At 40.8% G+C, this 22,604-nt stretch overlaps 1 protein-coding gene across 4 annotated transcripts in view; it reads right to left on the reverse strand.

The window, feature by feature from the left end:
- The window catches only part of SCN8A (sodium voltage-gated channel alpha subunit 8), a 179,503-nt gene that overhangs the window by 72,723 nt on the left and 84,176 nt on the right, over positions 1–22,604 (reverse strand). For 2 of the 4 annotated variants that reach the window (XM_027593503.2, XM_027593501.2), the window contains exons 3-11: positions 22,072–22,190; positions 19,975–20,064; positions 19,195–19,323; positions 17,342–17,433; positions 6,764–6,985; positions 5,653–5,716; positions 3,060–3,201; positions 1,288–1,494; positions 149–442 (exon numbers count right to left, since the gene is read on the reverse strand). In XM_027593503.2, coding sequence (XP_027449304.1) covers positions 149–442; positions 1,288–1,494; positions 3,060–3,201; positions 5,653–5,716; positions 6,764–6,985; positions 17,342–17,433; positions 19,195–19,323; positions 19,975–20,064; positions 22,072–22,190 — 1,359 coding nt within the window. Of the gene's footprint in view, positions 1–148; positions 443–1,287; positions 1,495–3,059; positions 3,202–5,652; positions 5,717–6,763; positions 6,986–17,341; positions 17,434–17,589; positions 17,682–19,194; positions 19,324–19,974; positions 20,065–22,071; positions 22,191–22,604 lie in introns of all 4 variants that reach the window. The other 2 variants (XM_027593505.1, XM_027593502.1) reach the window with 1 other exon arrangement.

The raw sequence follows: 22,604 nt of genomic DNA on the forward strand, positions 1-22,604 counted from the left end.
TAGGGAAGAGTATGGAGCATGGAGAGATAGGCCAGAAGATGTAGGGAAGGGGCTGGAAAATGAAGAGCCAACGGTGAATTCGAGAATCAAGTGAGATTAGGAAAAGCAGAATTTCTTAGGCTTATTTGACCCACTGCAAAGAGTTTACCTGATTCATGATGGAAAATTTCCTCCCAATTCTGTTGTCTGGCAGCCGAAAGCCCTTCCTCCTCATACCATCTTCTGACTCCGACTTAAACACCTTCTCAGGATCCCCTTTTTCCTCTCCTTCAGAGAGTTCCTTCTGCTTCCTCTTCTTTCTCCTGTTACGTCTTTCTTTGGCACTCTTGGAACTGAGTTTAGATATTTCAGAGGAGCTGCGAGGAGAGCCTGCCCCTTCTTCACCTTCTTCCTCGATGGCATCTTCTGAGACAGTGCCTGCGGAGGTGGCCATTGCAGCAGCCTAGGGGAGGAGAGGCCGGTCAGAAGCTGTTAACTGGAGCCCCCCCCGAAGCCACACGACCAGTGCAGATCATTTCCTTTCCCACAGGTAGGGGAAGCAGGGGAAAGGAGGAAGGCGGACCAGCCCGTTGAGGAGGCTGTGGCCAGGACCTGGCCGTCTCCATTTTCTGGTTGATCTGTGTTATGGCACATGGCTCTACGTAACCAGGGCAGAACCCAGTGGTGAGAACTCTGGGATTTATTCTCTCGAGTTTCTCAGACAAGAACTTAGCTGCCTTCTTGGTATCAAAAATTTCTTTGGGGCAAGTCTGAAAATGAATGCTAAGAAACTATATTATATATTATGGGCCCAACAGTATAAAAACATTTGTATATTTGGATAAGGATCAGAAAGCAAAGTGTTAGGGTGGTGGGATCACTAGTCTGTTTTTCAAATTTTACTTTACTATCTTACATGTGTCTTCTTTTCAATTACAACCAATATTTTCATGACTGCAGAGAATCTCTGAGGGAGATCCTAACGATTTCCTCAACCAAAAGGCTGTGCTTACATGAGACGCTATATACCCTGCTCTGGCCACTTGTCTTCCTCCCAGCCACCAGAGTAGCTGAAACTAAACAGTTGAGAAACTCAACTAGAGATCATATTAACAAACAACTGGGCCATTAAGACAAATGGAATAACTGGACCGACCTTCTGCAGTTGTTACTTGGGTTATTTTAATCAGATTAATGACTTCTATTTGACCATGTGCCTAAAAAAGATCAACTGGAATGACAATCAGATGGAGCCTTAGTCATGGTGCTCTGGCAGGAAGTTACTGTAGCAAAGAATTGATCACCAACCTGTGCCTCTTCCTGTTGCTTCTTAAGTTGCTCCAACATTGCTTTGAATTCAGCCTCTTTTTGCTCTGCCTCCTCCAGGGTTGCCTGATTCTGCTCTTCATAAGCCATGGCCACCACAGCCAAGATCAAGTTCACGAGATAGAAAGAACCCACAAAGATGACCAAGACGAAGAAGATCATGTACGTTTTCCCAGCTGCTCGTAAAGTCTGTCAAGACAGAAACCATTTTCTGAGTCACGTGCATCAAATGAACCAGGTTGAAAATAACTCGTGGGATAATACTCCTCTGCAGGGGCACCACTGCCTTTTGAGTAGAACAGTCCTTTATTGTGTGGTGCGCCTTCATATTGCAGAGCACTTAGCATCCCAATGGCCAAATGGCTTCCTCTATTCCTCAACTCAGAGTAAAGGTCACTAGTACCTCCCAGTCATTGTGACAGAAAAAAATCCTCTTCCATTTCCAAATATTCCTAATATACTCCTTTCATGGAAAAACACTTGATTCTTTTTTTTTAAAGGAAAAAATGCTCTGAGCTAAGAATTATATTTGACTTTGTTAGTTGGTTCTAAAACAAGTATAAAGAAAAGAATACAAGACTTCAGCTTATTTATCTATGGGTCCTCAAAGAGCATTAATAGACAAATTCCATCTTAGGGATCAGGTCCAAGTCACAGAAAGTCCCCCTCTTAAGTGACATCCTTCCTTATCCTTCTGCAAGAAGGTGGGTTTTTAAAGAAGGATATGGCATAAAGAACAGGAGAGAAAAAAGAAGATCCTCGGACTATTCCCTTCACTATTAGTGAGCAAACAGACATCAAAGAACACTTGGGTTTTAGGTTATGTATATGTGACCCACTATTACTTAGTTTTCATTGTTATTCTTTTCAACCACAAATATTTAATGGAACTTAGCAACAACCGCAAGTATTTCACGAGAAAGAATTGAATCTAAGAGAACTCTAGGCTGTCCAATGGAAAGTAAGAATTCCTTATGGGATATGAAAATTAGAAGCCTCCCTTCAAGAGATCCTTCATGCCTGAGGGAGACATGTTTCTCACTCTCAAACGGGCATCACCAAATGACAGAGTCAAATAGAAAACAATGAATTATCATGGAATTTCTAAGCTGGAAGACCCTTAGCAATCACCCACACTTACTTCTCTATCACCACCAGCGTGATTTACTTCTCTATCACCACCAGCAAAGTTAAATGACTTGCCTACAGTCACCAAGATAGCCCAACACAATGGTAGGCCTTTTTTTTTTTTTAATCTGTCACAACCTGCCTGAACAAGTTCAGATGTGTTACAAATCTCACAAATGTTGATACGTTGAGAATCTAAGATCCTTGTGGATAGAAATCTCATCCTTATCACGTCTAGCATAGTGCCTTGTACAGTATGTTTAGTTGATATTCCCTAAAAAGATGTTCTAAGCCAAAAATCTGAGAAGAGGAATACTGCAGATGGTCTGGTGAAACAACAGGAAGTAAACAGAGATAGCAGATTCCCAGGCCAGGGAAAAGGCTGTGAAGGCTGTGAGCCTCTACAGCTATACGTGACTGGGTACTAAAGAAACGGACAAGAGCTGGGAGAATTCACTTAATTTTGTAAACCAGCTGACTCTGAGAAATAACATCCTACAATCCTATATGGTATCTTCACTGAAGGTCTCTGACACAGAATGTCTCCAAACTCACAAACCCTCATGCAAATTCTGTCACCAAAGAAAAAAAAGGCAGCACTCAAAAACAGAGGTGTTACTCCTTACCAACTGATACAAGTTTTCCCAGTAGTCCTGGGTCATAAGGCGAAACAATGCCAAGAAGGCCCAGCTGAAAGTGTCAAAGCTTGTGTAACCATAATTAGGGTTCCTTCCTGCTTTCATACACTGGTATCCCTCTGGGCATTGCCTGAGAAAAGAAAGGGAAGTTGAGGGTTTTTCAACATAATTCTACCCAAACATCAACTCTAAGCTATCTCCAGGACTGTGAAGATAATAAGTAACCATCTAGAAAGTCAGGCCAAAAAAATAGGTATTAAAAAAAAAGGGGGAAGAAGAAGAAGAAGGAACAAAGTAGTTAGGTCAACTTTTTTTTTTTTTTTAAGATTCTATTCATTTATTTGACAGAGAGAGCACAAGCAGGGGGAGCAGCAGAGGGAAAGGGAGAAGCAGGCTTCCCACTGAGCAGTGAGCCTCATGCGGGGCTAGATCCCATGACCCTGGGATCATGACCTGAGCCGAAGGCAGACACTCAACTGACTGAGCCACCCAGGCGTCCCTAGTCAGGTCAACTTAAAAAAAAAAATGATGTTCTGGGAACAGCCTAGGATCAGAATCACCAGGCATGCCTCTTAAAAATGCTGATTCCTATGTCCTACCCAGACCTAGGAATAAAAGCTCTGGACATGGGAGCCATGAATCTGCATTTTAAAGAGGCATGCCAGGTGATTCTTATGCACGCCAAAATTTGAGAATCATTGTCCTAGATTCACATCAATGTGCAATTCAACCAAATTCATCTTAGCTACTATCCCAAATGACAAATGGCCAGCTAGAAGTTCCTCTTAATCATCTCTGTTCTCTCTCTCTTTTTTTTAAGATTTTATTTATTTATTTGACAGAGAGAGACACAGTGAGAGCAGGAACACAAGCAGGGGGAGTGGGTGAGGGAGAAGCAGGCTTCCTGACGAGCAGGGAGCCCGATTTGGGGCTCGATCCCAGGACCCTGGGATCATGACCTGAGCTGAAGGCAGACGCTTAATGACGGAGCCACCCAGGCGCCCCCTCTCTTCTCTTAATACACAACCTTAATGACAACCTAAGTCATACTGGGGATTTCAGTGACCTTGGTTTTATCAGTTCTCTTGCTTAGATTCACCTGATAGTTATTTCAATGTAATTTCTAGTATCTACTTTGATACAGAAATTAAACGGACTTCTAGTTGTCATGGTCATCTTAAAACACTAATTCCTTGAGGACCAATATACTCTGGATAATGATTTGACATCCTCACATTTATATAATTTTCTATTTACAAAGCACTTTCACGTATGTTATCTAATTGGATCATTAAAATAACCCTTTGAGGAACTGAGAATGTGACTTATTAAATCCATTTTATAGATGAAATCCATTCTATAGATGATAAAATTGAGGCTCACCTAAGTTGAAAGGCTTGCCAAAAGTCTCAAAGCTAAAAGTAGCAGAATCAAGTTTCACATTATGTTGCTATAAACTTGTGCTCATAGCAGCATTATTCACAATAACTAAAATATGGAAGCAACTTGAGTGTCTGTTGACAGATGAATGGATAAATAAAATGCGGTATATACAGACAATGGAATATCATTCAGCCTAAAAAAGGAAGGAAATTCTGACATCTGCTATCACATGGGTAAACCTTGAGGACATCATGCTAAGTGAAAGAAGCCAGTTGCAAAAAGACAATCACTGTATGACTCCACTTACATGACGTACTTAGAGTGGTCAAAATCATAGAGACAGAAAGTGGAATGGTGGTCACTAGGGGACTGGGAGGGGAAGACGGGAAGTTAGTGTTTAATGGGTACAGTCTCAGTTTGGGAAGATGGAAAGTACTGGGGATGGATGGTGTTGATGGTTGTACAACACTGTGAATGTACTTCATGCTACTGAACGGGACACTTAAAAATGGTTACAAGAGTAAATCTTATGTTCTACGTATTTTACCACAATATTTTAAAAATGGAAAAAAAAAAAAAAGGGACAGCTGGGTGCCTCAGTTGGTTAAGCGGCTGCCTTTGGCTCAGGTCATGACCCCAGAGTCTGGGGATCCTGTCCCACTTCAGGTCCATGCTCAGTGGGGAGTCTGCTTCTCCCCTCTCCCCCTCCCGTTCCCCCTGCTTGTGAGCTCTCTCTCAAATAAATAAATAAATAAATAAATAAAATGTTTTTTAAAAATGGAGAAAAATATTATGTTGCTATTCTGTTCCCTCCCCATGCCATCAGGCCTGCTATGTTTTGGGTCATCCTTGGTACTAATCTATCATCAAGGCAGTGTCCCTACTCTATATTTTATTAATCGTGTTATAATAGAATGAGGGGAGTCTACAAGAGACAGGCAAGGTATCTGGTGTTATAGACTCTATCCTTAGCCTTTTACATTTTTAATTTTGGCTTGAGACTATAGGCACATTCACCTACTAGTGAAATGCCAATTTTGGATGGACGAATATGAAACAGGAAGAAAATCTGAGTCAACCAATATGTCAGACCCAGTTAGGATCTACTACATGAGTACAAAGAAAAGTGAAAATACTGCCCATTTTCATCTGACACATTATTTTAAGGGAGAAGAATAAAATTAGGCAAGCTACTTACCCAGCATCAGAACTGTTCCCACAGAGTAAAGGTTCCAGCATGCCAGGAACTGTGTAAAAATTTGCTAGAAAAGTTTGAAGAGCAGGAAATGAATAAGGCAGATTTAAGTGAATGAGAGAATAAGGTTACACTGTTCCTAACTAGCCCCAGCAGAAACAGTCACCGATTTTAGTTCATATAAATCTTTTCTGACAGAGTAAAACCTGATAAGAATTCTTTCCCATTAATTATTTTCTTATATATACTTAAAAATAAAAAGTGCTACCATATAGCCCTAACCCAATGTCCTTTTTACAGACACTTGGCCTCCACTCATATTTGACATCTATATGCTACTTTCTGGTACTTGAGTCTAAGGGGTCTGAAAGTGAGTTTTCAGAGCTCTTTACTCCTCCATACAACTTTAGCCTTCTATCCTTTAAACTTCTCTTTACCAAAGAGAGGCTAAAGCCCTCACTGATCACATTGCATTGTCCTGTATTAATTAGAAGGCATGTTTCCCCTTTCCTGTATGTGTCCCTGAAATTGCCTTGCAATAACGTTTTCTTTATGGCTACTAAAGTGCCTTTAGTTCCTCCAGGGTGATGAACAGTGATATTGCTAAATTTTCCCAATTATTTTATGGAAGTGCTACCACACCAAATGTTCCTTAGTGCAGACCCAAGTGCTGTGGTTCCTGAAATGAAATTATTAAAACTCCTTCACTGAAAGGGGCTCAAATGGTTACTTAGAGATTTACCTGACTTCCCACACCAGACTGACTACTAAGGTCGTGGTACCATGAAGAGAGCTTACGAGGCATTTTCTGAACCATCTGAGGTAACCCAACTAGGGCAAAATGTATTTTTATCGAACTCCTAAGCCTGATTTTGAAAGCAAAAGTTTAGGGGTGCCTGTGAAAAAGCTATAGAGTTTCACGTTGGGTTTTAAAGGGAGAGAAAAAACCCAGAGACGCTTCTGAACACAGTGCTACCCCGACGACAGGGAATAACTTCATAGCACTGGACTCCTTTCTGGCCCCAACTACTTTTTAAAGCCCAGTGATGGCGTCAGACCATGTAAATTAGAGACAGACTTGTCCTTTGCCCCTTGCAGAGAAGGGGCCACCTACTTTTATTGTTGATATACTCTTCCCAATCAAAGCCTTTGGTGCCATTTTCCAGATAGCTCTCGTTGAAGTTTATGGGCCACACAACACACTTATTTCGCAGGTTGCCCATGAACAGCTGCAGCCCAATCAAGGCAAAAACACTCAGGCAGAACACTGTCAGAATCATCACATCTGACAGCTTCTTCACTGACTGGATTAGGGCACCCACAATGGTCTTCAGGCCTGAGGAGATAGAAGCCCCAGAATCAGAGTCACTTCAGAACCCTCCCCACCTCCCCCAGCCTCCCTCTTAGCTACTGGCTTCTACTCCTCCCCACAGCACCACCCTTGAACCATGGCCACTCTCTCTTATGCCATGGGAATAACAATGGGTCAGCAATATTATCAATTTTTCCAGACATATTAATTCTTAAGTCAATAATTTTTAAGAAGAAAAAGAAAGTTCCTTCTCCAACATGCGGCTCTTTTCCTCCTGGAAGTACTCTCCTGGGTCTGACTGCTGCTTAGCTCCTCAAATGAGTCAGGCTCTTACTTGCCTCAGAGCGTTCATACATGCTCTTCCCTCTGTCTGGAATGCTTCCTTCCACTCCTCTGTCCTACCCGCCTAATTCCTCTTCATTCTTCAGGCTCAGCTTAAATAGCAATTCCCTCAGAAAGCCTTCCCTGACTTTCAATTCTTCTCCCTCCCCCATTATTATTAATAATTTAATAGCACCTTATACTTTCCTCTATAGCATTTATCTTGCTTATAATTAATTATTTATCTGTCTCTTTCACAACTGTATCTAGACTGCCTAACCCACAGCAGGTACTCAATAAATATTCACTGAATAAACAAATGGGAAGATCAGGGATTGAGGAGGTTTCCTGGTTGGACAGAGAACTACTGGAAAGTTTAAAAGCCAAGTTGTGAGAAAGTATGATAAATATTTTCCCAAGAGTTCTGGAAATAACAATGTATTGAAAAGGTTAATTATTATCAACCCAGTATTTACAGTTTGTCTTTCCATTTACAAATACACCTTCTCTGGACCACATATATGCCCTGTTCTCTACAACTGGCCTTTTTTCTGTCCTAGATTGAAAACAAAACAAAACAAAATCTAACCCACTTGAATTGGAGGTTTAAATACAAGCCACTCGTTCAAATTTGAACCTGCGTGTAGCTTTCTTAACTGCAAGGAAGGTATCAGTGATAGGAGACACAGGAAAACATGGTGGTGGGTTCATGATGTTTGGGTCAAAACGGATTCTGTGTGAGGCTCTCCTGGGCATGCTCAGACATCAGGCCATCCATAGGAAATGGCCAACAACGCACTGAGCACTCCAGGGAGGCCAGTGTACCAGGACAGGTGGAAGGCAGTCACAGTGCCTTGACACATAGGACTCAAGAGTGATCTCACCCATGATCCACTTCTGAAGGCAGGAATATTAGACTAAAATTCAAGAGAAATCCTATTCTTGGCTTTGAATTGTGAAGCTAGGTGCATAATTACTACTCTTAACTAAGTTAGACCACTTACTAGTATGACCTGAGCAATATACCTAACCTCTTGGAATCCTAGTTTTTTCATCTTTAAAATGGGAATAATTATAGTTGACTATCATAGGGCTCTTGTGAGGATTAAGCATAATTCATATAAGCACTTAACACTGTACCTGGTACATAGTAAATGACTCAAATGTTAACCATTTTTGCCTGAACCTCAGTTTATTCATCTATAAGAAGGTATTTACAATACCCCTCACCGGGTTGTTGTGAGGCTTAAATAAGATAATGAACGCAAAATACCAAGTATAGTACCTGGCACTTAACGCTTGCAAGCTATCGCTATTACACACGTTGCCCTCGTCAAGGAGATATGATTGGGATAATGACACTGCATGGCTGACCTTGTATCATGGTGATCTAATGGGGAGTATGGACATGACTAGTTCTTTGCTGTATTTTGCAAGTAACCACCTAGAATTTTCAAAGTTGAATTCAATAGAGTTTTCTATCTGAGTCCAATAATAGTAATGCATGCTATGCCTAGCATAGGACCTGGCACAAAGCATGCACTCGACATATTTTTATTTAAAGAGCAAATGAATGAGAAATTTTCTTTCCTCTCACACAGATACCCTGAAAGGGATCTAAGAGGAAATAAAGAAAAAAGAGCTATGAATTAAGATTGTAGAGACACAAAAGTATGCAAAGGCCTGCGTTTTCTTATAGAATGGACCTTCCATGGAGACTGTGGCCACCAAAGGGATTAGGAAGAAATTGTCTACATTCAAGGCATAGGACACAAGACATTTCTAACCTGATTATTTTCTCCTCATAAGACTGTGCAGGGGCACTTGGGTGGCTCAGTCAGCTAAGTGTGTGCCTTGGGCTCAGGTCATAATCTCAGGGTCCTGGGATCGAGTCCCACATCAGGCTCCCTGCTTCACAGGGTGTCTGCTTCTCCCTTTCCCTGTGCCCCTCCCCCTGATAGTGCTCTTTTTTTCTCTCTCTCTTAAAATCAAATCTTTAAAAAAAAAAAAAAAAAAGACTGTTCAAAAAGAGCATCAGACAGGAAATCAGAAAGTAGGAACTCTGGTCCTGGCTCAGTCATTAGCTATGACCCACTGTACATCAGAACAAAGTCAAGGTCCCACCTCATTTTCTTATACACAGAATGTGGATACACCCAGGAGTATGTAGCAGTGGGCAGTAGAGGAAAAGCTGAAGAATCTTCTTTAAAAGTCTTTCAAAATAGGGCAGAGATATTTATTTCTTCGAGATTAAGTAGCTGAAATTTCAATCTTATTCCAAAGGCCCTGAGAAACTGTATCATAGTCACACAGATAAGTAAGAAGATACTGGTGGTATAAAATAGAAAGCAACCATCAAGAAATAAAAGTTGTTTCAGTATTATGGGCCTTATTTTCATAAGTTGCTGAGGAATAGAAAAGTTCTTCATTGTATTTGGCTCGGTTGAGGTGGGCCTCTACTAGGTCAATAATTTAATTCTAGGCTCCTAAAATTACACAGTTCTGTTTTCAAAGTCAAAGCATGATTAAAAAAAAAAGAAATAGTTGAATAGGTCACTGAAGGATGGTTGTAGTTTCTTTTCCTGGATTTCTTTGAGAAGAGCTTATATCTTCCCTGAATGGTTCAGACAATCATTGATCTGAACACTGGATGATTGTTCAAGGCCATTTCTATTTCCATTTTAAATGAATGGAGAAAGGAACTATAAGCTGTCATTTGTATTAGTAACAAGAGTATAATACTACAAAATAGTCAAACCAATGCATTTGCGATATCAATCAATCAAATTAAAAAAAATACAATTTTAGCATGAGTCTAATCTGATTTTCCTGGGCTGGGAACTCTCTGGACAGTTCCAAGCCCATTTAACAGGAAATTCTAGGCCATGAGGCTCAAATTATCCCGTTTTATAAAGCGGGGCCCCCAGCAGCCTTATTTATAGGAAGTGACCGTCTGTTAATAGGTTACAGATGTCAGGGTGGACATCTGACCTAAATCCTGATCTTTTCCTCTGGGACCTTAAAATGGGACAAAAGACAGTCTAGTAGTCTTTCCAAGTGGAAGGAATGGTAACATGTAAATTTGGGAACTAAGTGGTAGCCATATTCTGTCATTATATTAGGATGTCTGAGAAGTAAAGGCAGTTAGTAAGCTAAGAGATAGAAAAAGGAAATAGACACATGGAGAGAAAAAACATAAAGAAAAAATACTTCCTGGTATCTGGAGCTTTCTGGCTCTGCATTCTGGTTTCACTGGCTTCCAGAAGCCCAGAAGCATTCCAGCCCTTCATGTATCCTTTCACTTGCAACCAAAGATGTTCAACTAATACACCAACCATACATGGAACTCATCATTTTCCTGGGGATAGACCTAAATGCTCTCAGTCAGTTGGTTTAAAATCTTTTCTTCATAAACCAGAAGTCATTGCTGAAGAAATCTGTAAACATGAGTCAAGAAGGCTAAAAAAAAAAAAAAAAAAAAAAAAGCTTCAAGTGTTTTCTTCTGAAGTCTGAGGTTTAGATCAACTCCTTGGTGAGAGTTCTTTCAGCTTTCAAGAAGCTTAAAATAAAAGCTTAAGTTGGAAATGGTATTCAGCTGCTTTTACTTCACAGGGGCTCAGAGAAACAAATCTTAATTGAGCAAGAATAACTGCTAAATAACACTAACTATGACCAACTAAAAAGTTTACTCTCCAAGATTTTCATTCAGGTCCCACAAGAAGAAAGGTGGTGTGGCGTAATGTTAGCATGCCGAGGTAGACATACAATTACACAGCAATGTTAAATGTAAATGGTCACTGGGTCATTTGGCCTCTGCCAAGACGCTTCCTCCTTCCATTAGGGTTAATGATTGTGAATGACCGTACTTGCAGACATCAATGCCAAGTTATGGAGATGAGCCTATGAATGCATTTCCCCCACCCCCCAGTTTTATTGAGAAATAATTGACATACATCACTGTAGATGTGTAAGGTACACATCACAATGGTTTGATTCACGTATACTGTGAAATGATTGCCGCCGTAGGTTTAGCTAACACCCACCTCTCATATAGATACAATAAAAAGAGAAGGGGACAAAAAGAAAGAGGAAAAAAATTTTTCCTTGTGGTGAGAATTCTTAGGAGTTACTGTTAACAACTCCCCTATGTATCGTGCAGTGGTGTCAGTTATCGCTGTCATGTTGTACATTATGTCCCTAGCAGTTTCTTTCTTATACCTGGAAGTCTGTACCTTTTGGCGCCCTTCCTCCAATTCCTCCTCCCCCCACACTCTGCCTCGGGTAGCCACACTCCGATCTCTTTTTCTATGAGTTTGTTTGTTTTTAGATTCCATACATCAGTGAGATCATACGGTGTTTATTTGTCTTTGTCCAACTTTTCAAGGTCCATCCATGTTGTCAAAAATCGTTAGGATTTCCTCGTTTTTTTATACCTGAATAATATTCCATTGTGTATCTATCTCACAACTCTATCTATTCATCCATCAATGGACACTCAGATTGTTTCCATGTCTTGGCTATTGTAAATAATGCTGTTATGAACATGGGGTGCAGATATCTTTTTTGAGTTAGTGTTTTCGTTTCCTTTGGATATATTCCCAGAAGTGGAGTTGCTGGATCATATGGTAGTTCTATTTTTAATTTTTGAGGATCCTTCATACTGTTTCCCATAGTGGCTGAACCAATTTACTAATCCCAACAGTGTGCAACGGTTCCCTTTTCTCCACAGCCATGCCAGTGTTTGCTATCTCGTCTCTTCGATGACGGCCATTCTAACTTGTGTGAGGTGATATCTCATTATGGTTTTAATTTGCTTTTCCCTAATGACTAGTGATATTGAGGATCTTTTCATGGACCTGATGGTCTTTCATATAATGCCTTTCTTGAGCTCAAGCTCTATAGTCTTGCTAGCAGTGACTGACACGCGCTAGTAAATGCAGCCAGGCAAAAGTGCTCCCTGTTACCACCAACACAGATCAATAAAGTAAGAAGTTGCTGGTAGAATTCCTGACCTGTTGCATGCAAGAATGGAAAATGCCACTGTTCTGGCTGTGAGGACAAGTTGCCTTGCTTCTTCTACTGGCTCACAACACCACACACCAGAACAAGCAAGATACTGATTGGAAACTGATTATCCCAAACAGAGCAGAATGCTCCTTCAAACAACTCCTACACAACAGAGTGTGCAACAGAAGCCCCGTGGGGGCAAATTGGACAGCGAGAACTCTTGGAAAAGGCTAACATTAACTAGCATTGGGATGAGTCTGGGCAGGAGCAGTTAATACATTTACTACCGATCAAGAGAAGACAGCTGGACCCAATGTACAGAAATGTCAGCTACCAGAGAGGAAGTCGGGACATTTGAGGAATTTTGAGAAGCAGGTGAAGCCTCTGTATCCAAACACACCTCTGAACCTCCTGTTACCTTTCATGATGCCCAGAAATCCCTTGGACAAATGAAAAAAGCCTGCTTATGTGCCAAGTCCCGAGAAACCAGCCATGCATACTGGGATCAAAATCTTCTACAGTGGTGATGCCAGATTATAAATAAAGTAAATTTATATTTCCTAGCTTGTGGCTCAGGTTGAGAAATCTGTCTGGTTTGAAGCAACATGAGCTAATTCTACAAAATTAACATTGGAATGGGTCTCAAGAGCAGTAACAAGCAGTTCTCACCCCCGGGGAAAATAGTTCCCCAATTCCCAAAGTCTGGCTTGGTCCAGACAAGACCTAGGGTAAAGTTGTACCAGGTCAATTTTCTTGCTGCAGGTTCAAGTTTCACAATGATACTCTTTATTTTATTTATTTGAGAGAGAGAGAGAGCATGAGCAGGGGGAGAGGCAGAGCTGAGCAGGGAGCCTGACATGGGACTCGATCCCAGGACACTGGAATCATGACCTGAGCCAAAGGCAGACGCTTAACCGACTGAGCTACCCAGGTGCCCCTCACAATGATATTGTTGAGGGTTCTTTAGATCAAGAATAATTTGGGAGAGATTTGGAAGCAGATTTATTTACTCAAGACCAGGTTCGTATCACAAAGTCTGAGCAAAACTTAAACTAGCTCCCAAACGTGGGTCAGTGGGATCCTTTGAGACTGAAGTGTTTTCCCATGTAAGACCACTGTGTTCAACTTCAGTTATCTTTTCTTAGAAGCAATGGGAAAAGGAGAAATACAAAAGCAACTGGATTAAAAACTAGAATATTATAAAGGAAACAAGGAATCTAAATATAGTCTGAAAACACTTTCTATCCCCCTTCACTGTGCAGCAGAAATTGCCATATTCATAATGCATACGTCTGAAGAAAATGCTTTCTTTGTGAATACCGGGGTGGGAAGAAGAAGGGCCCATCATTTTTCCTGCTTCTTATCTGATACCACAGGTAAGGAGAGAAAGTAACAGAAATGAAAGCACAGAAATAAAAAATCAAAGGGAAAAAGAATAAAAAAATTATAACTCTAAAGAAAGCAAAATGATATTAAAATAGTGTTGGCAAACAGAGAAGCAGCGCTTTTCGGGAGTCACTGAAATGATAATAGAAATGAGAAGCAACTGGCAAGTAAGGCTGTCCCAACTGGTTTTATTTACACCACTAAATGCTACTCCATAGGAAAAACCTCAGATTCCTGCTTTGAGATTTTTGCCCTAACTTTGGGCATGTCAGTCCTGTGGCACATAGTTAAAACAGGCAGAAGATGAAACTTCTGACAAAGTCACTCGGAAGCTCATTTTTATGCCCGGGCCCCAAATGAATATAAAGCAAAAACAAAGTTTTCGTTTGTTTGCTTGCTTAAAGATTTTATTTATTTATTTTAGAGAGAGAGAGATGGGGTGGGGGGGGAGGAGCAAAGGGAGAGGGACAAGCAGACTCCGTGCTGAGCACAGAGCCTGACGTGGGGCTCGATTCCCACCACCCAGAGACCATGACCTGAGCTGAAACCAAGAGTCGGACGATCAACTGACTGAGCCACCCAGGTGCCCTGAATACAAAGTTTTAAGACATGAATTTCTACACAGAATACTTCAATGTCAAGTTGAATCCAGCAAATTCTGGACCAAAGAAAACGTAGGAAGGGTCTTTTCCTGTAACTGCAGTTTGCACGCACTGTTCTTCAAGCCAAGGCCTCTGAAGCAAAAGGGAAACCATGTGTAATACATATCTATGTCTTCAATCAGCAAATAAAAAGGGTCAGAATGTGGGTTTGGTCTTTTCTAAGTCACTAGAAGGCTCTAAATCAAAGCACCCCTTATCCAAAAGGCTGGAGCTAACTGATGCACTGCACCGTCCCATCTTCTGGGAGTCCTGACCACGCTGACACATTCAGACTATCTACCAAAGGTGCTAAGAGGGAGGGCAGTGTCAGCCCAGGTGAGTGGGTGAGTTGTCCAGGAAAGGAAAACTTTCATGAAGGGAGCTGAAGGCCTTGTGGGATTTTGCAGACCCCATGTCAGTTCTGTGGTTGCTCTCACTTCTGTTTTTGGCAGCTTCAGCAAAAGCCTACAATCAAACTGGGAATAGGAAAAGGTAAAGACAGCACCAATCCCACTGAACTGATCCACGAGAAAACTTGGTATGCACAACAATGGCTTTCACTAAGAGGGGATGAAGGCCTGGCTCTACAATAGAGTCAGAATGACGGAGATTTCCAATCAAGAGATGGCACTAGGTCTAGTGACTCATACAATGGTGCTCCCACCTTGAAAGGAGAGCTGGTTAACAGGCAGGTAGGAACAGGGCAATAGTCCTCTATAAATAGTACAGGGAGTGAAAGGACTTGGCATAAAAAGTCACACTTTAATTCAAGTATCAATTATACCACTCACTGACAGAGATCTATTATTGGCTTTATTATCCCTTAGAGTTATTTTGCATCCCACTTAACTTCACAAAGCCAGCTCCAGTGGGGGTGCTTCTGGAAACAGGAATCAGGAATCTATTTCAAATTGTGAAGTTGAGGTCTAAGCCTTGATATAAACCCTTTCTTTGGGTTTAGGTTTCTTCTTTATAATAATAATTGCTACACTAAAATCATTTATGGAGCACTACTATGTGTTTACAAATATATTTTATAGATAGATCAATAATTTGATAGTAGGGATAAGTAATATGACGCCAGTCAAGAGTTACCTTGCAGAAATGCTGTGGTCAGAAGCTATCCATACAGCAGAGACAGAAGCTAAGAGCTAGACCAGAGATAGCATCTGCTGCCCTAGTTAGTGAACAGAACGCAGCTTTCCAATTTAATTCTGGAAGAGAAGTTTCAGATCACAAGAACATAAAGAGACAGATGCCTTGCAGAGTACGTTGGGGGAAGGGAGCAGAAAACATGGGATCATATTTAAAAGAGGGCAGAGAAGAAAGAGAGAAGAGGGAAAATGAAAGTAAAGATTTGGTGCTCCAGACGCCTGAAGAAATAAGACAAGGCCTTCCTAAGGGTGAAGGTACCATCAATGAGCTGTGTGAGGTTGCCTGGAGAATGAGCTTCACTTTTTTGTCAAACCGATTTAAAATGGCTAGGAACTGAACCTTGATAAGTCAGGGTTGTAGTTTTTTGCCAAGAATATACTCCAACTGATGCCCAGCCTCTAGTTGATAGGGAGAAAGCTCCCATTGCTAACTGTAAAAGAATTCATTTTCAGTAGGGCCCAAATTTACTGGCCCACTTCATGCCCAGATTTGTAAATGGAGAAACTGAGGTTTACCTTCCTTGAGGTTCTCAGAAAGCCACATTCCAAGTCAGCCCTCTGCAGGACTCTACCTTTGTGCTTCCCTTTCTCTGTGTCTGATATTCAGATAAAGTTGAAAAGGGGAAAAGAGGAATATTTCTGAGTCAGCCACCAGAAGAGTCACGCGAAGCCAGGAACAGGATGCCTCTGTTCTTCATGTCTCTGTTTCCACAAAAGTGCAGCGGGAAGCTTGGTCCCTTAGGAGTCTTCCCTGAAAGCCCCTGAACGGAACTAGCATCCAGTTGGCAGCCGCACGCTCTTGATTTCTGCCACGTTACTGCCCGTGTATCTCAGGCTTGAAAGACTAGCTCAAATATCTTTCCTTCCAGATTTCAAGACCAGCCTTTAGAAAAAACAGTTAAGCACTACCTGGTAGTAAGGATTTAAATTAAATTAAGGATCTCAACGTGGGGTCCATAGGAGGGTTTCAGCAGGGTCCGGGAACTTCCCCCTGATTCTCAAAAGGATCCAAAACCTTCAAAAAGTTAAGAACCACTGGGCTAACTCAACCAGGACCAAAAGAAAAAGGCAAAAATTATGAAACGATTGTCAATTAACTACTTCACAACCACCCACTGACTGATTCCTTTTTTTCCCTCAAGTTTCTGTCCTTGTTGTTTGCCCCTACATTCAGACAGATCTATGTTATCTTACCTTTCACTGTTTTAACAGCATCTGCACAAGCTTTCACTGGGATTTGTGTTTGAGAATGGCCTCTGAATACATACATAGTAGATGTCTACTGGTTCTTATTCCAGTGAAACAGACAGCAATAGGATGTGCTAGTGATTACTAAAGTTTAGTTCACTAACTCCAAGGCTCTTCAATTTGGCTCTAAGACTGGACTAGTTAACAGGGTAGGGGTCTTCTGTGGTTAAATAATTCCATTAACACAGTAACAATAAAAGTGTACTTCGTTGAATAACATCCCATCAGCAAACCATGCGACAGGAAGCCTAGAAATCACAAGCAATGGGATGACGGTGAATGTTAAATTTACTGTAATTCCATGAGGCCAGGAAGCAAATGATTTACGTTCAAAGAGACAGCTAGCTCTGTGACAATTTTTTCAGATATTGGAAGATCCAAGTGATTTATAAGCACGTGCTTTTTCAAAGCATGGATGGAATGGGGGCTGCATGCCTGGCAAAGCGCTGCCATTGAATCTGCCTTAGGACCAAAGGGCCATTCCAGAGAACGTCTCCCAGGAAAAACATGCGCAATGCAAGGCCATGTCAAGTGTGCTGACACCGGTTTAGAATGTGGTGGACAAAATGAATGGAGGGCAAAGAGGAAATGAGGCAGTCAGTTTTGTGTATAAATTTTCTCACCTGGAATTACAGAGATAGTTTTCAAAGCTCGGAGAACCCTGAATGTTCTCAGCGCTGAGACATTGCCCAGGTCCACAAACTCTGTCACATATCTGTAGTAAGGGAGGTCACACACAGACACAAATGACAAACACAGACACGAACACAAACACCGAAGGAAAAAAACAAAACCAAAACAAAACAAAAAGTACAATACGTCACGTCAGGGCCCTAACCCAACACCTAACACCAACCCCGGGCCATCTTACCTGGGATTACCGAAATAGTTTTCAAAGCCCTCAGTACCCTGAAAGTGCGTAGAGCTGAAACATTGCCTAGGTTTACAAACTCTGTTATATACCTGCAGAATCAAACCAAAGTTAACTTGTAATGGTACCACTGGGCGAGGGTTTGACAATGGGGGGAAGAAAGGGTCTTATATACAAGCTATGATTTCATTCTTTTTGTTGTTGAAAAAGAAAATTTCAAAATATAAACACTTAAAGAACACACTTCTTTTTTCAATTGGGCAAGGAGAGTTCAAAAGAATATTTGAAAGAACTGATACAACCAGGAGGTTCCGAGGGCTTACTCTCTTAATCAGCATCGTGCTGTGTAGATCCCAATCAGAACGACTACTCTTGGTCCATTCATTATTTTTAGTAAAAAGGAAGGTCAGGAGGTATCAAAGGCTTATGTCCCCAAGCTTTGTGAACAATTTCTTAGGAAAAAGGAGGCAAATTTCTGCAGCAGAAGCCCCATAAAAACAAATTTACATTAAATAACTCCCTAGTTGACAATGGCAAAAGTGCCTAAATGTCTATATATATATGACTTATCCAAGAGTTGTATGCATATCTTTGCAGTCACACCTACTGATGAAGTACCCGTGACATACAAAAGCAGGCTCAGGATCATGGGATCAAAGCAAATAGTGTGTTAAGTGCCCATTTTATCACCAGCTCTGTGCCCAGCAAGGACACTTAAATTTTAAATGAACACCAGTGTGTATTCATAATGTTGGAAAGCTAGAAATTGCCTTAATATAACAGAAAGTCAAAGTTTCAGTTTCAAATATTCAATGCATATCGTTCACTCATTCACATTTTACAGCTGAAATACATCTTTCTGATGCTCAGACCCATGTATATACAAACTTGCTCAATCTCTCACACATCTGCAGGCACACACAAAGTATACGACACCCTTACTCCCTACCATACCGCCAAGTGCCTCCCCACCTGAAAATGCAAATAGTAAAGTCTGCTATAACTCTTCTGCCATCAGTTACACTTCCCAAAGAGATACGGGTATACAAACATGCAGCTAGAGCATACTAATATGGGGTTATACTGCTCTCTCACAGTAGTTTGAAGTTCTGGTCAGTACTTCCTTAAGAAGGGACCAGTTCGGATACCTTGGCTCATGTTTTAACTCTAAACTGTGCTCTCAAGTCTGCAACATCTGGACCAGCCTCATGAAATTACATGCAATACAACATACTCAGGAAACTGATTTTCAGCTTAAGGTTAACGCCTAGAAAATTTCAAAATCTTCACCAAGGCCCCATGGTGATAAGCGTGCAAACCTTGGTCAGTGTTATAAGGGGGGAGAAAATATGAGAGCATGTCAATGGAAAATCACTTGCTACTTTCTTTCCTAGCTGTAAAGCCTTGGCTTACCCTCTCCCGTATAAACATGCTGTCATTGCCCTTGCAAGCAAGAATCACAGGCATAAGCCCGTTTGGCCTTATATGGTTATCCATTAATTCCTCTTATAACTGGCCACAAACACACTTACAAACACAACCAGGCATACAACCACACATCCATAACCACACCCAGAACACCAATAAAGTAAGCAGACAACTTACGCCATCATGATGACACTGAAATCTAACCAGTTCCACGGATCCCGTAAAAAGGTAAAGCCATCTATGCAGAAACCTCTTGCAATGATTTTCACTAGTGATTCAAATGTATAAATCCCTGTGAATGTGTACCTGTCAAAGAAATGGAGAGCTTGAGGTAATTTCTGAACAGACAGAAACTTTAAATTAATCTTCTCAGATAACAGCCTGAAACGTGGTTTCAACTGGTGGAGACAAAACAGAGCGGGCACAGCCAATGCAGCAGAAAGAAAGGCAGGAAGAGAAAGGGATGCTTTGAAGGAAACTTACCGAAACACAAAACCAAGAACTTTAGAATGTTGTACTGGGTGCCATCTAGGAGGTGATCATTTTGAACCAGGTGAGGAGGCCCCAGTGCTATTTTTAACTTTAGACAGGTTAAAAAAAAAAAAAAAAATATATATATATATATATATATAGGAAACCTCATGTTGGAGAAGGCAGTGCCATGAGGGACTAACTGAGGGCACAAGATGGCACTGGGGCAGCAGGTCAAAGGCACTGGCCAGCACAGGAGAGGGTGGAGGTGAAGGGCAGTAACTTCCAGAGCGCACTTTCTCTTTCTAGAGTTGACTTCTAGGGATATTTCCTAAATTCCACATGGATCCTCACCCTTCTCTGTGAAGTAAAGAGTGGGAAAAAAACCATTTTTCTTCCTTGATGGATAAACTGTGCAAAGCAAGATTTGGTGTGTAAAAATCTTTAAAACAAGCAAGCGGACAAATAAATAAATGAGCTACTTACTCCACATTCTTCGACCATTCAGGAGGGTTACTAAAAGTCATGAATACACAGTTGGTCAAAATAGTGCACATAATGATCATGCTAAATACTGTAGAAAAGAGTCAAGGGAGAATATACAAAATCTGGCCTGTTTTCTTCCTCAGAAAGCAAACACATTTCACATTGGGTATCATGAGAATTAAGTCAGTAACCTGAAAGGAGACAAAGTACAGAGGATAAGGAAATGGCGAGGTGATAATGAAAGCCACCATGAACACAGAATGCTGCCATATGTATCCACACCCGACCAGAGAACTGTGGGGGGACACAGCAGGAGAGCCACTCTCTTTCTTTCAAAAGGGCTGTCACTGCTCTATTCCTTTTGGATAAAACATCCCCCCCCCCACCTCTTGCCACTTTAGCCGCGGCTATGGAATAAGCCTCTAAATACCTGTATACATAGCAACCAGAAATCTACCAGTCTACCAGATGCCAAAGTCATCAGGTGAGAAAATACATTAAATCTAATCTATATTATTCAGTACTCATTTATTGTTATCTTATCTTGCATAACTAGTTATCTGAAAATCTACATGCAATTAATGGTTCACTTTTTTTTTTTTTTTAACTGAAGTATAGTTGGCACACAATGTTACGTTAGTTTCAGGTATAGACCATGAGGGTTCGTTTTTCCCCCTAGTTCTCCAAAGGGCTGAACTGTCCTTAGAGGGCAAGGCAACAGCCTCTATGTGTGGCATTTGAACAATCTGGGAAACCAGTCATGGCCTGTTGGGCAAGGATTTCAAGGATATATGTACCACCATACTCCTAAGAATTAGATAATGGGGTAGATTTATCTGATCATTCGGAAAGTGTCCAGGAATGTTTACGGATAGCAAACCATTTTGTTGCCTTTTCAGTTCCAACCAAGACTTTTCTCAGCCCTTTCTGTTCTTGTCTACTGAGAAAAAATAAACTCCTTTAGGTCAGCATGTGAGTTACTCAAACTCAGACTGTCACTTTAACAAGCACAGAAGCCATATCTCATTTGTTGCTAACTCACTCTCTCTTGCTAATGGCATTCACTATCTTCACTCTACTAATTGAGTTTTTAAAAGAAAAAATACTTCTTACAGCTGGGTTTTTCTTCACTACAGCTCAATTTTTCTTCTGCGAATAAGAACACGTTCTGGTTAGAAGAGAAAAAGACACTGTCTTCTGATCCAACAAAAGGGAAGAAGTCCACTGTGAATTATTGATTCCTTGTAAACCTTTAGGTTTCAGAACTATGGTCTCTGTAAACCACAGATTTCAGAATCATGCTGCTAAATCCTTAGAATTAATAAAATGTGGCAACAGCTTAGCAAACCAGTTTACTAAATTGCAACTGCCACCTTCCTCATCCTACTTGGAGAATACAATATCCTTTGAAGCACGGGACTAAGTACCGACAAACTAAACACCAATCATAAAATTTAAAGTTATTATGCAAAGTTGCTAAACTCCTCACATAATTTTTCATCTGTCATACACTCCCCTGTATTAATAAGATATAAAAGGCCACATGAATAAATTGGCATTTTCTGTTGAAGGGGAGTAAAAATACTGAAAAAGACTCACAGCAGGCTTGCAATCTATATCTAAACTCTATACCAAGGAGGCCATTTAATCTCAGAAACTATCTCAGGCACTTTCCACACTCACTGCCCAAGAAATCAGAAATATTCAAGGCAAATCTCTAAAGTATTCATTCAATACTTTGTACTCAAGAAGTGGCCTTCCAAAAATTCTAATATTGAACTTACATTAAAGAACTGAATCGTTTGCCTCGGGATGAAATTACTGAACTCTGAGCACTTTAAAGAAGTTACAGGTTACTGTCTTAATTTGTTTCTCTTCACGATACCAACAAAATTCCAGATTACCATGATATCATCCTAGGAAAAAAGAATTTGCTGAAGCTCAGCTCAGGATCTGGCAGAAGGTCACTCAAACCTTCAACGACACTACCGATAAAACACTTAATATATAATTCAATTGTCAAAGTTCAGAAACATATACTATATACCAGTGACCATGCAAATGCTGCACTCACTCCACATTCGTAGAAAAGGATATGAATGTATCAAAATTTTAATAGCTATTCTTCTTATCAGGTTAAAAGGACTTAAAATGTACAAGGCAGGCGTGGCACTAAATCTGAAGAGAGTTTTCCCTCTGTTTAATACTACAAAGGTCTGTGGAGAAAGAAAAAGAGAAATGATTAAAGCATGGGAGTTAATCACCACACGCAACAACATTTTTCTAGGCAAGAAATAAACTCAAATGTACTTGTAATTTTGCCTTCCCAATTTGGTTTCTAAGGCAAGAAAACTTAAGGCACCGTATCTGTCTCTCCCTCCCCACCCTCCCCTGCCCTGCCCCAGATTATATACATAACACACAGTGGGCACTATCTTAGCAATTTTATACATGTCCATAAATTTCTTTCTTTCTTTCAGAAGCAAACCATTTGAATTATATCTAAGGCCGTACTCTGCCAGCTCTGGACAAGATACTGGAGATCATTAAGTCAGGATTCGTTCACCCAACAAATGTTTCCTAATCCCTACTACGTCCCAGGCAATGTTCTAGATGCTTGGGAAACAGCA

Source organism: Zalophus californianus, chromosome 9, assembly GCF_009762305.2.
Source record: "Zalophus californianus isolate mZalCal1 chromosome 9, mZalCal1.pri.v2, whole genome shotgun sequence".
Classification (NCBI taxonomy): Eukaryota; Metazoa; Chordata; class Mammalia; order Carnivora; family Otariidae; genus Zalophus; species Zalophus californianus.